The 14,421-nt window shown below is 35.0% G+C and overlaps 1 protein-coding gene across 1 annotated transcript; it reads left to right on the top strand.

Moving 5' to 3' along the window:
* The first annotated feature begins 9,351 nt into the window (after positions 1 to 9,351).
* Positions 9,352 to 11,073, top strand: LOC149387837 (large ribosomal subunit protein eL32z-like). Its single transcript, XM_089624147.1, has 4 exons — positions 9,352 to 9,501; positions 9,700 to 9,794; positions 10,388 to 10,569; positions 10,697 to 11,073. The coding sequence occupies exons 1-4, from the start codon at positions 9,363 to 9,365 to the stop codon at positions 10,824 to 10,826; spliced, it is 546 nt and encodes a 181-aa protein (XP_089480273.1). The 5' UTR covers positions 9,352 to 9,362; the 3' UTR covers positions 10,827 to 11,073.
* Positions 11,074 to 14,421: the final 3,348 nt, after the last annotated feature.

Raw genomic sequence — 14,421 nt, 5'->3', positions numbered from 1 at the left:
TCTGCCCCGAGACAGCTCACCGCTTCCATGTCACCAAGGGCATCCCCAACATGCTCCTCCCCGAGGACGAGGTATAGTCTACTCTCTATTACCACACAATCATCTATCACTTGTATGTGTAAATGGTTCTCCTTTGGAACCAATGAATTGCTTGCTTGCTTTTATTGTCTGCAAGTGTGTTACAATTGGTTTGAGAGGAAAGGCTATCACTGCAATTGTCTGCAATTCTGGAACCAATGATTTAAGTTATCGGTAAAGATCTATTATTAATATTCTAGCTGGAAAAAAACTAATCACTTGAACGGTCTACAATATGATCAACTGTACTTGCAATAATTTTACAAAGAATCACTATGTTGTAAATCAGTTGTTTAGGGAAAATTGAAGTTGATTTCAATTTACCATGGTTAACAAAATCATAAATTAAAAAAAATAATAATTAAGGGTATTAAAGTAAATTTATTGTCCATCACAATTTCTGTTAAATATTTGACAGAAGGATGTGTTTGTTACAATGTAGGATTTTAGGGTCTATGATGCACGATATCTGATTTGAGGGGGGTAAAACGTTACGAATGATATAGTTGAGGGGACAAAAATGTAATTTATCCTATTTTATAATCTATAAATAGTTTAAAATTATATTAGATAGATTATAACGTGCATTCCTACGTATTGATTAAAAAGCTAGTTTTAATAATTATAGTAGATAGATGATAACAATTGTCGCAACACTTCCTTAAACAACTATTTGTATTAGGGTAACTGAATACTAATAAAGTTTAGTTTATGTTTGAATTATTTATATATATATATATATATATATATATATATATATATATATAACTAGGAGACGAAATAAAATGATAAATTTAGATATAATGCCAAATAAGGCCTTAGTTATGATTTTTTTTTCTCCGATATCTAGTTTTCTAATTGACTTTACTACTTATGGTTACTAAACAAAGTATATGTGCGGGCAGTTGGACCTAAATGGCAAAGCAATAGAATGCATTTACAAAAAATTAGAAAAATAGCCAACTTAAACGTTTGATATTGCTAAATAGCCAAGGTTTGGTAAATATTAAGTAAATAGCCATATATGATGGCGTGGCTAAATATGGCAGTGGCTATTTACTTGATATTTACGTTTGTAAATATATAAAAATGGCTATTTACCTACTATTTACCAAACCTTGGCTATTTAGCAATTCTCAACGTTTAAGTTAGCTATTTTGCTAAATTACCCATGTATTTATATTTAGTTTAATTAGATTGCATTGAGAGAGACCCTAACCAAAATATTATTCAATTACTTGTTTATTATAATCCCTCGTGCTCCAAAACAATCTATTGATCTTTTCGCTAGTTTAGTGGCGAAAATTCAGAATTTATTTTTCTAATCCTCCTAAAATTTACACAATTTTTTTCTTCAACGTTCAGTGTTGAACATTGTTCATAGATCCATATTTCAAGGGACTTAACATTATTTTTATCTCTAAAAGCCTAGTTTAGAGGCTCCTAATCCTCTTATGTGAGAATTTGATTTAAATTCACACAAATGCTTCAATACTGAAGTTTATAGTTAATCATTGTCACTAGTACAAAATATAGCATCAGATGCGACTTTTTTCGCACCTGAAAGTGCAAAAGTCGCACCTGAAAGTACTTTCAGATGCGACTTTAGATGCGACAAAGTCGCACCTAAAAGTGTCTTGATTATCAGGTGCGACTGAAAGTCTTGATTATCAGGTGCAAAAAGTCGCATCTGATGTTCTTTATCTTTTTAAAAAAAATTAATACTCGATTCTCAGAACCAAACCCACGGCAAAAACACACAACCAACCCAAACCAAACCCATGGCAAAGTCACACACGGCCACAACAAAACTCAAACCAAACAATTCCAAAACCTCAAAATCATCATAGCCTCAAACAAACGTTCATCAATCATTCCCAAACAACTAAACACACATCAATTCACGCTCAAAATCATAACCCCAAAACAAGTTCATGCCCTTAACCCATTTTCGGCCAAATTCAAACCAAGACAAGAAATTCGAGTTCAAGTTATCAATATTAATTATCAAGCTCAAACAACAACACTCAATTCCTCATAAATCACCATAGAACTCGAAACCCCCAAAATTGGAATATGAACCCTAATTTTCGAGTTCTTCAATTCAGCCAAGAAAAATTCCTACCTTGCTTGAAGAGTTGAGCTACCCAGACCGTCTACTCTCTCTTTCCCTCGTCGGAGATGCTCGCCAGAGCTCCTGAGACACGCGGCGTTTCTCTCCTCTCGGCTGGTGGCGCGCGCGCGGCTTGGTGGAGGAGCTGTTGGCCGGCGTTTCTCTCCTCTCGGCTAGTGGCGCGCTCTCCTTCTCTCTCTCGCTCTCTCAACTTCTTCCTCTCTCTCACTCTCTTTCCCTCTCTCTCTCTCGGTTCAACCCTATTCTTCTTCTTCCTGATTGTCGGCCAAGTGATAAACATCACTTAAATCCACCCATTTTAAAAATGAATGAAAAAATAAGGGGGATAATTGGCCCGCTTAAAATTTTAAACAATCAGGTGCGACTTTGTCGCACCTGAAAGTTTTTTTAACTATTTGGTGCGAAAATTCGCACCTGATACTCAAAAGAAAAAACAATTTTAGCGAAATTTTTTGGACTTCTGGTTGACAATATGATGCGATTAGTCGCACCCGAAAGTCATTTAGATGCGACTTTTAGGTGCGACTAGTCGCACCTGATAGTCATGCGCATCAGAAAACTAAATTTGTAGTACTGTGTAAATTGTGCCTAAATACGTAGATTTTTTTACCCATATAAAATAGCTCGAGGTTTTTTTTGTTTAAAAACGAGCATAATACTCATGAATACAAACATCAAACTTCTTACAATCAAGAAGAGTATGGCTTCAAGAAAATAAGGATTCATGACTAAATTCTGATGTGAAATTTTGTTTAGTTAGACACAACATGTTGCACACAATGTAGAGTCAATGTATGCAAAAATTTGTTTCGATGCAAGAATGGATAAATGAAAGACATTGCGAAAATATAAATGACACAAAAAATTGTAATCCAGTTCGGTGCAATGTGCCCGACTGTGGGGGGGCTGTCATCCTAGTGGAAAGAAAATTTCATATCTCAATATGTAGTCAATAGTACAACAATGAACTTATATGAACAACACCGATCTCAAAGCCATTTTCATATTACTAAATGAATTCCAAATCAGGCTCTCCCTAAATTTGAGACCCCTCTCGATTCCACTATTCAAACATCTCCCGATGTTTAGATACCTTCGATATCAACGCTCGTGAAACCTTCAATCACAAAATCACAAAACCCAATACTTAGATCTCTGAGAAATGTGTTTTGAGAATCACACCACATGCACCTAACAAATAGCTTCTCAGTCCTCCAGTCGTACACATCTACGAACCCTAAAAGTTTGATGAACGCGTCTAAGCTACTAAGGGCGGAGCACTTGGATTTTATAGTAGACATCATCTCTGGAAGTCGATCTAGGGTTTCCTTAACCATACACGTGTGAATAACAAATGTAGAAAGTCTTTTGCGAATCATTCAGGCGAAACTTGCCAGAAATACAGATCTGCACACATTGGTCAATATGTCTCAACATATCTTCGAGCATGTTATCCGACATCTAACCAATCTAACTTGCCGTAAAAAATAAGCCAATAACACACGTAACAACACGTTGAACCCACATCATATGTGAACTTCCAAAGAGCGGAAGATTGACCGCACCAACTTTTGAGCAACTCAATGGCTCTTTCATAATACCCCCCAAGGTTAATTGATAAATCAAAACGCACGCGGAACACCGATTGTGGAGAAAGAAGTTCAAGCGCCTGCATCACCAAAAGACAAACAAAAACCTTGAACTAAACACCCACGAGATGGTTAAACCACCTTCGGTACGCAAAAACCACCATATAAATCTTCTATGTGGACGTAACATTATGGCTTGCATAGTTTGAAAGCAAAAAAATAACTAAGCTAAACCAAACAAGAACCATGGGTAAGTTTGTTTCATTGTTGCAAATATTATCTTCTTGCTATTGCCCTCGCTCGGCGAGTCTGAAAAATAAATTTTTTTTATAGTAAAAACGAATGTTTGACGTACAGACATAAAAAATGCACATAATTTTGTTTTATTATGAGAATATAAGAATGAGAAGTGGTAACAAGTTTGTAATAATTGATAGTATTACACATATCTCGTCTGAGAGGACCCGAGTTCAAGTTTCATGGGCTGTAAAAATGCAAACCCCCTTAGGATTTATTCTAAAATTATGTAATATTGGTCAATAGTGTCTCCTGCGATTGCACTGCTCATATATCATGTAATCTTGACCAATAATGCGACTTAAAAAAAATGAGAAGGAAGAATTATAAGAAAAAAGGTTTTGAAAAGAAGCTAAGGAAATGTATATTGTCCTTAGTTAAAAAAATATAACTTATGGGGAAATGGTCGATTCTACTACTCATTTCAGTAGTTTGGACCAAAATATAGAGTAGCCTAATTTTGGACACTTTTAGTAGTGTTTTGAGGAGAGATAATAATTTGATACCCAGTTTGCCCTTTAAAATTTAATTTTGTTCATTCAAGCCCTAAACCAAAACTTGCTCAATAAGAATTCAAGTACGTCTTGTTTATTGTGTCATCACAGCTCTCTCTCTCTCTCATCTCTTTTTTCTCTGCGTGTGAAGGACGTTTGAACTTCCTCCATGAACTGTGTGTCTTTGAAGTGAAGCTCAGCTCTCGGCCACCTCGTCATCGTCTAAAAGTAAGCTTCTTTCGTTCATCGCCGTCGTCGTCTTCTCTCCTCTCTTTTTATTTCTGGGTTTTCGTTCATCCTCGTCGGGTTTCTGAGTTTCTGGGTTTCGGAGAACATGTTTGTTCAACGTCATCCTCGTGCATCATAAAAGAAAGCTTTTTTTTCGTCGGTCATCTTTGTTTTCGTGTGCTTGTTGTCTGGGTTTTAGGTCTTTGTCGTTCTGGGTTTGTTGGTGTCATTACCCGCCGTCTCTGTGTTGTTTGTTGCTGGGTTTGTTTGTGTGTTGTTCTTCGTGTTTTTGGACGTTTGAGTTTTTTTTCGCGTTCTTGAATTGTAGACATACATGTCTACAGTCTCTGAAATTGTAGACTGTCCCCGTTATACGTCGTTATTGTAATTGTAGATATACATGTCTACAATTCTTGTAAATGTGGACATATTGGTGTACACCTTCAGCTGTTGTAGACTAATACGTCTATTACAACTGAAGTTGTAGACCTATATGTCTACAATTCTTGTATATCTACAATTGATGTAATTGTAGATATACATGTATACAAATAGTCTTATTGTAGACATTTAATTTTTTTCATACACGATAATAACAATCAGATATGCGTTTTTGCTATGCAGGAATGTCAGTTGTAACAATTGTAGATATTATAGGTCTACAGTTACTACAACTGTAGACGTCGATATCTACAATTGTTGTTAACTGTAGACTTATAAGTCTACCGTTTATTACAGTTTTTATTACAATTATACATATCAAGGGGAATTGGCGGCATAAATCATCAAACTCTTTCTCTGGACTCAATGAAAAAAACAATTTGAAATCCCTAAATAAGAAAAGGACCCCAAATTGCTTCTTATTTCTCTCGTCTGCTTAACTTCAAGTCGCGATCTTGCAGTCATGGGAGAGCTTTGCTATTGTGGCATTCCTGTTCGCGAGTGCGCTTCGTGGACAATTTTGAATCCTGGAAGGAGGTTCCACGGTTGCATCACAAAAAAGGTAAGCTCTCGAATCACGATTGTGAATCGCGTCTTTGTTTTCGCCGAAAAGTCACCTCTTTGTGTTTGTATTCTCAGGAAGATGGTGGGTGCGGGTATTTCAAATGGATAGACCCAGAAATGTGCTATAGATCGAAGCAAATTATTCCCGGTTTGCTGAGGAGGAAAAACATGTTAGAATCCGAGAATGCGGGACTTCGAAGTCAAATTTTCAAGCTGAAGATGGCTCTGTTCGTTGTTGATCACGCCCAAATTGTGCAATCGCTAAGCGGTCGTTGGTAGCACAAAGAAAGCGGAGTCGTATCCACGAGGAGGCTAAAACTGAAAATGAAAACTAAAACTAAACGTCAAGTGGTAAATGAAATATAAAATGAAAAAGATTGTTTTAGAGATTAAAAAGGTTTATAAAATCAATGAGAGGAAAACACAAGGCGTCGGGTTACTCAATTGCTCCGTTTACCAATTACCAATACGGTTCCACACTTATAACTCAATTACAAGTTTCATATCCCAAACAAGTAATCGGAAAATCAACATTAAGATCAACCAAAAAAACTCATGTATTAATTTAAGAACAAACTCTTTCAAATAAAACCGTGAATAAAATCTCGTTGACTAAACCAAAACGACGATATATCAAAGTGATTATAACGCAGTAAAGAATTAGTCTAACACAATAATATTCTTTTCACAAATTTCATAGGCAATCCCTAAACTTACAATATATCGAATCGACAGAATTGTAATAAACGAAAAGCAACAAAATAAGTGTTATAAGAAATTGATACTCTTTAAAAATCACATAAATCAAGCATGACTAAATTCATATGAAAAATAAAAGAGTATAATTTTATGAGAGGAGAAAAGAGTTTGATTCATAAATAATTTAAACATTAAAGCACAACAAGTTGAACCATAATCGGTTAGGTAAACTTACGCAATTGAGATCACCCTTAGCCTTGCTAGAAACTTAGCCAAGAACACAACTCATTCTCACAAAATTCTAGAGAAAATATGAGAGAATAAAATGATATTATTTAACTAATTTTCGGAATAAAATATATGGTGTCCAAAAACTAAGCCAAAGCCTCTTATTTATAGTGTTTTAGAGGTGGCAAAATAAAGGGAAACTAAAATAAAATGGAAACTAAATATTACACACATAAACGGTTATTTTCAGAATTGATCGAGTATTATTTGGACTGATACGCGTGAATCTGCTGTGGGTAGTCATCTCTGCCATGTGTCCTGTTGTAACTTGTTGCTTTGAAATATGATAGACATGTGGCAGTATTTCGTTGGGGGAATGCCATTGTTCATGCTTTTGATTGGGCAATACTCTTGACAGCTTGTGCACTTGGTGGAGAATTACTTTCCTTGTCAAGATTGTGAGTCTGGATATGAATTGATGTGCAAATCATCTATGAAAAGGAAAAGTGAGATCATGCACGTGAGGAAGACTTTCCGATTATGAAGATGACGTGTAGAGCACGCAGGAAGGAGAGAGCATCTAATGGAGGATGGTTATTCTTCAATTGTTGGGCTTATATTAGCATTTAGCCCATTTTCCCCACACTTAATAATCCTACAAAATAAAATTATCAAATTAACTACTAGTAGGAATAAAGATGTACAAAAACAAATATTCTCTAATAAACATTATAGTCTTTATAATCAAGAAATATTTCGATTATTTTTAATAAATATTAACAATGTAGCACAAAAATAGTACACTTTTGTGTACTAATCAGTTGTCATTGTCATTGTTGTAGTTTTTTACATGCTCTGAATATGTTTGGTTAGTAAGATAATAGCTGCTCGAATCAGATTTTAAGGTATCTGTTTTAAGGGTTTTGTAATGATGTAATGAAGATGATTTCAACGCAATGCAATGACAATTTTTGGTTTGAACTGATACTTTTGCAGTGTTATGGTGGTGATGAATTTACAATGTTATATTTCAGTGAGACAGGGTTTATGATAGAATTGAATTATTATAGTTGTATGTCTTTTTTACGTCTTGAATGCATTACATGATAGAAGTTGTTCAAATTGTAGACATCATTGTCTACAATTAAACTGATTGTAGACATTTAATGTCTACAATCAGTTCAAATTGTAGATATATATGTCTACAATCATCACAATTGTAGACATCACTGTACACATCTGTAGACACAGCCATAACAAAACAAAAGCATACCAAAGCCATACAGTCATAATAAAACAAAACAAAAGCATACGAAAATATATAGCAATGTTTAGGCATTCAAACTTCAAATTGTCATACAAAACCATACAAAAATATAAAACATAGTTTTAAAAGTAACTTCATAGTTTGAGATTTGAGTTCATGTAAACATAAAAATCCCAGCCCAAAGATGTCGGAAACTCGTCGTCAGATTCGTAGCCGGTCGCAAGTTTCACCGCCACATGGTATCCTCAAACTTGTCCAATGCGCCGAAGAAGATGAAGTTGTGGTCCACAATCTCTTCTTCGGGGACAAATCTTACAAATCTCTGCATATGTCAAGAAAAAAACATGAAACTCTACACAAACAGTCCTCATATCACCAGAACTATATCTACACAAACATGTAATTGTAGACATTTATAGCTATAGTCACTAGACATAAACATCTACAATTCTAGTGACTATAGTTATAAATGTCTACAATTACATAAATTATAACCTATGAAATCTTCAACACACAGAAAATGCAAATCAAAGAATTCTACAATCACATAAATAATAACCCAAATTCAGCTTTGCATGCCATAAAAAAGTTACCCAAAATGCTCAAAGTGAAGAAATGTACCTCATTTATAGTTGCTTTTCGTTTTCGGAGCTCAAATGGCGATGTCTCATCTTAATTTGACGCCGGCAATTCAGTGACTAGTTTTGGTTTCTTCACTCGACGAGACGTTGTTGGCTTATTGGCGGGAGACTTTTTAGCTGGAGATACTTTTCTTTAGCGGCGTCGGACTCTTCGTCGTCCTCGAATTCTTTCGAACCGGCGCGCATTTTTTGGCCGTCATTTTCTGCAATTTAGCGTTTGAAAAAAGGTGATTCGTAGAGATTTGAAATAATAATGAAGATTAGCAACGAACCTGAGATATTTAGGAGAGATTAGCAACGAACCCGGAGATTTCGACGACGTGGATGAGGATTTGCGCGATTTCGGCGAAGTGGGTGAGGGTTTTAGAGAGAGAAAGAGTCGGAAGAGAGATGAGAGAGCGTGAACCAAGAAGATGAAAATGGGTTTCATTTGAGTTTTGAAATATTAACTGACGCTATTGTTTAATGAGGTATTTTTAAAACAAAAAATAAAGTCAAGGACAAATATGTACTTGCTCACTTAAGCAACTACTAAAAGTGTCCAAAACAAAAAACTCTATATTTTGGTCCAAACTATTGAAATGACTACTAGAACCGGCCATTTCCCTAACTTATGCAAAGGTCATTTTACTTTATAGTGTATATATTTTCTCGGCCCAATTAGCTTTAAATGGTCCATTGAGCTAATTTGTTAAACCCGCTATGGTCCAAATATTTAGACTTGGGCCGGGTTTGGACAGTTTCAATTATGGATCCTATATAAAATCATCCAGAAACCCTAATTCCCTCTTCGTCTCTCACCACCTCTCACTCCCTCGGAACTTCGCTGCGCTTCGATCAGGTTCGTGATACGCTAAAAGTTTCTTGTACTACATGATATTGTTTGACTCATCACGAATTCCTGTTTGTAGTTTTGTAATCTGCTCGATACGGTGTATTTTAGTTGACAGTTCGATTTCATTTTTTTTGCCGTGATTTTTGTTTATGATTTTTTTATTTACACACGCTTCGTAGCTTATAAACTTCGTTTTTGTGGCAGAAACAATGGCTGTTCCCCTGCTGACGAAGAAGATCGTGAAGAAGCGCGTCAAGCACTTCAAGAGGCCTCAATGTGACAGGAAGCATTGCGTCAAGGTATCAATTCAAATAAATTGCTTATGAAGCTCAACTTTAACTTCAATTTTCGGTTTCATGTATTTCGTTTGGATTCGTGAAGATCTTTTGGCATGACTGGCCTTGTGCGTAGAAATGACTCTATTTGAGAGGCTTTTGATATCAGGCCGTTTATTTTTAAGCTATTTTAGTTGGTTTTAGCTGGAATTGTGTTGTCTTGTGAGGTTATTGCTTTTGTTGACCCTGGATATTGTTAGTATTTAATCAATTTGAACCAGAAGACAAATTTTTTACCATATTAGAATTAGTTCCTCTCAGATTTATTCGTTAAGCTCTGAGGACATTAATGACTCTTTTGAGAGACTTATGATGGAGATTATTGGTTTTGTACTTTAATTTTTAAGTGACTCTTGATATTTAAAGCCATACGACTGAACTCTTAGAATTGTGTCTTTGTATTGTTGCTCTTGTTGATCTGAAATTTTCATTTATCTTTCAAACCACAAGACTGACTAGGTTTTATTATTTCTTTAATTATCATCCAACAAGTTGGTTCAGAATCTCAAACAATGCCATTTAGTCTGTTTGAGTATAATATTTTCGTTCGATTACAGCCTAGCTGGAGAAGGCCCAAGGGTATTGATTCCCGTGTGAGGAGAAAGTTCAAAGGATGTGTCCTTATGCCCAACATCGGTTACGGTACCGACAAGAAGACCCGTCGCTATCTTCCCAACGGGTTCAAGAAATTCGTTGTCCACAACGCCAAAGAGCTCGAGATTCTCATGATGCACAACAGGTAAAGTTTCTCTTAAAATGAGAATGAGATTTTGACTATCCTGGATTGTGATGGCTGTAGCGTTTTTATTATTTTTTTTTGGTTTTGTTAGCATGTTTGCTCTAATTTACTGACTTTTAAAATTTAGGACTTACTGCGCCGAGATTGCTCACAACGTCTCGACCAAGAAGCGAAAGGAGATCGTTGAGCGTGCGGCTCAGTTGGATGTGGTCGTGACCAACAAGCTGGCGAGGTTGCGCAGCCAGGAAGACGAATGAGCATTTCTTATATGCTTTGCATTTTTGTTTTACTTATCCTTATCTCGGCTGGTTAAAACCCTTCTATCGCTAGGAATATCTGCTCATCCGGGACCTACTTTATTCCTTTTAGTTTGCATTCGTATGGTGGTTTTTAAGATGTCTACAACGTCGGACTTATGTATTGCTACAGTGTTTTCGAGTGATTTTAATGTTTTAGTCAGTTTTCTTTTAATGAAATCAAAACAAGTGTTTTGTTGATTCAAAACCAATAGTGATAATTTAAATATATGGTGTTGCAAACACTGAAGAAATATGACTAAAACTGTGGCAAGATATTGACTAATGCCCCGAACCATGCCACCAGTTCCGGTGCCGTCGACACTGTCTGGAATTGTTGTGGCAATAGTCACTTTCATCTCGGTGGTTAACGAGCAGTATCGGAGCTCTGATTCTGAAGCAAAACACATCAGTTTGTTAACGATACCAGCGATTTCTGATCCTGTTCATCAAGGACCGGAAATCCCATCTAATCGGAGACCGGAATTTCCGGTTACTAGACTGGAAATTCCGAGTTCCGGTAAGTTATGCGTATTGTGTAGGATTAAAGGCAAAACGACTAGAAATATAAAAAGAACAATGAAACATTGCAGTTCACCAAGAAACATGGACCGTTGTATTTAAAATTCAAGGGAATTATACAGAGAGTTATTCCACATTACTATTTTTTTTTTCAAATTAGACAGATTTATAAGTGTTTAGTTACAAACAAGCAACTACATGTGTAAACTTTGTCACTATTAGTTACATGTTTGTAATTTGAAAAAAGTAGTAATATGAAATCAGCCACTTATTTACTTCTAGTGGTATCCAAACCCCTAAATTCAATGACCCAAAATTAATTAATAGATGAATAAAAACATAGATAGAAATGGAAATAATCGGAAGGAAGTTCTTCCGGATAATTCCTTCCACTTCCGCTTCCCTTATGGAACAGGTAGTTCCGGTTCTTCGGAGATCTTCTGGTTCTGACGCCCGGGATTAATATGCACGGATATTTCTTTAACAACGTGTAATGAGAACTGTGAACCTGTCAATTCGCTGTCCGTATACGCAATCGGCTTGCTCGTCTGAGTTCCCAAACTCTCGGCTTGCTCGAGCATCAATCAGGCCCTGATCAGCCCCTCTACGGGCCCAAGATCTCACCGATATGAGCCAAGCAGCCCTTTTTGTTAATTTTTCTAAATCCGATCTTAATATATAGGCTTAGCTTTTTTTTAAAGATCATTAACACATGTGTTGAAAACAAAAATAGTTTATTATAGTGCACATAGGGGAACAGACTCCCTTCCTAGTGATCAAACACTAGGCTGGCTTGCTACATACTCTCGAAATAATTAAGTATAATAAATTGTATTATTTGAGTATGTACAAATTCAACCTGTTAAATAGAAGCGAGCTCAAGAATTAATTATTCATATTTGTAAATATAAAAATACAGCCTAGACTGGTAATTGACCCACGTTCGGACCGGACTGACCCGTTTTGATAAGGGACCCGAGCGTGGCCAGGAAAAATGATGGAGAATGTGTGGACGTGTCACATCATATAACTGCTTACTAACATTGAAAATAAGTTTCAAGTGACTACACATTCATATTCATTAACAAGGTCAGTGACTCAGTGCTACCATACATAACATGTATGATACAGCGGCAAAAAAATAAAAAAAAAATAAAAAATGTATGCATGGTTGTCTTGTCGGGCCATATGGTTGCCATCAAGGGTTGAGTGGTTTTGGGCCATTGCTGCTACATAAATCGCTCGAGTGATTTTTTTATATAATTTGTTGGTATAAAATATAATAAATGATAATAAGAATAGACTACGCATAAAAAAAATCCTCGTGGAGTGGTTAACAGTCATATCATCATCGAATCAAATACTATTCGAATATGGAAGAGCATTTAATGTCACTTTTTTTTTTCTTTCTTTCTTTCTTTCTTTTTCATTTCCTAAATCAGGATTCAGCAGAGAAAAAAATGCCAACAACTCTTCGTTGGTTTTGATCCATTCTTTTGTTGAGAAGCTTGCAATGTGTGGTAGTAGTACTAGCATAAAACTACATATGGCTCCTTTTTTTTATAATTAAATCAGTAATCTAATAATCTACTCTATTTTTAAAAAAATGGCTAAAATTTTATTTTATTAAAAAAATAGTACACCAAACCAAACTGAAATACATCAATTAACTAACTAGATTAAATTAATTTATTTAGTAAAATAACTTACTAAGCCAAAATAAACTAAATTAATTTAAATATTTAATTAGTTTTGATTAACTAATTTCTTCACTTTTTTATATACACTTTAATATTGCCTTTATTTTATTTTATAATTGACTGTCATAAGTCATAATATATTAATCATCAGAATAATCCCCATTATAGAGCTATTGGAAGAATTCTACTTTACCACAGTGAATGAATGATTTACTGATGATGTGAATTTAACTTTTGTCCATATAATAAATTTGTTTTAACATGCTATCAATAAAAATCTATCAAACCGAGCAAGATAGGGAACTCATTGTGAGAAATTTGCTAAGTGTGAAAATTTAACAAGATGTGTGCCTCGCCCGTTTTATAGGGCGAGGCCAATTTCTTACTCTTCGGGTGTGTCAATATTTTATTTTTATTTATTTATTTTTTGGAAAAAGAATGGAGTTTTCATTGAAAATCGGGTAAAATACCCATTAATATAAAAGAAAAATATCTTAGTACCCACAAAATTAAGTTAGAGTAAATCTAACACTAAGTTCCGATAATTGCTCATCACGTGCTTGTGTGTGTGAAAAGTGAATGTCCTCGTCTTAGCGGCGTCCTCATGTATTTATAGGACTTGAGGTCAAGTACGTGAGGTGATGAATCCCACGTTCCTGACAATTATTGTATATATATATATATATATATATATATATATATCCCCCTCAATTTTTTTTTTTTTTTTTGCATTTTTTACCCATTTTTCATTTTTTTTACAATTGTTTACCCTTAAAATTTACAAATTAGCCCCCCCTGAATTTTTTTTACAAATTAGTCCCCCCCTAAATGAAAATCCTGGATTCGTCCATATATATATATATATATATATATATATATATATATATATATATATTATGATTGTAAAGCAATATGGGGCTGGCATAGTAGTGGTCCATTAGCTACTAAAATTGAGGCTCATATATATAGGTTTTTGGCGTTGCCAACTGCAATTAATATATCATGTTCTCTTTGTGCGGTAGGATATCAATTGCACAACTTATTATCCATTTATTGTTGTTTGAAACCAACAAAAGACTATAAAGTATTGATCCATAAAAACGAAAGACTACAAAGCAATTTTGAGCTATGCTCTACTTTTCAATGGCCAAGTTCATCACGTTTTCCTATAGGAAACTATGAAATCCTCCTAAAATTTTAAGGAAATACTACTTTTGTCTTTGAAAATAATCATGTTATCTTTAATTTTGTAATGAAATACGAAATTACTCTGATGATTTTTTTCATTTACAAAATTTCAAAGTTGACCTTAAATGGGCAGGTACAATTTTGTA

This window comes from Urtica dioica, chromosome 8 (genome assembly GCF_054948205.1).
Source record: "Urtica dioica subsp. dioica isolate 48M chromosome 8, U.dioica_male_clone48M_v1_H2, whole genome shotgun sequence".
In the NCBI taxonomy this organism is placed as follows: domain Eukaryota; kingdom Viridiplantae; phylum Streptophyta; class Magnoliopsida; order Rosales; family Urticaceae; genus Urtica; species Urtica dioica.
This window is presented reverse-complemented; position numbering and strand designations above follow the sequence as displayed.

Excerpts from the sequence above, each read along its gene's own strand:
- LOC149387837 (XM_089624147.1), top strand. The coding sequence starts at position 9,363 with ATGGTCCAAATATTTAGACTTGGGCCGGGTTTGGACAGTTTCAATTAT. Across the intron at positions 9,502-9,699 it reads CTTCGCTGCGCTTCGATCAG|AAACAATGGCTGTTCCCCTG; the intron begins GTTCGTGATACG and ends TTTTTGTGGCAG. Across the intron at positions 9,795-10,387 it reads ACAGGAAGCATTGCGTCAAG|CCTAGCTGGAGAAGGCCCAA; the intron begins GTATCAATTCAA and ends GTTCGATTACAG.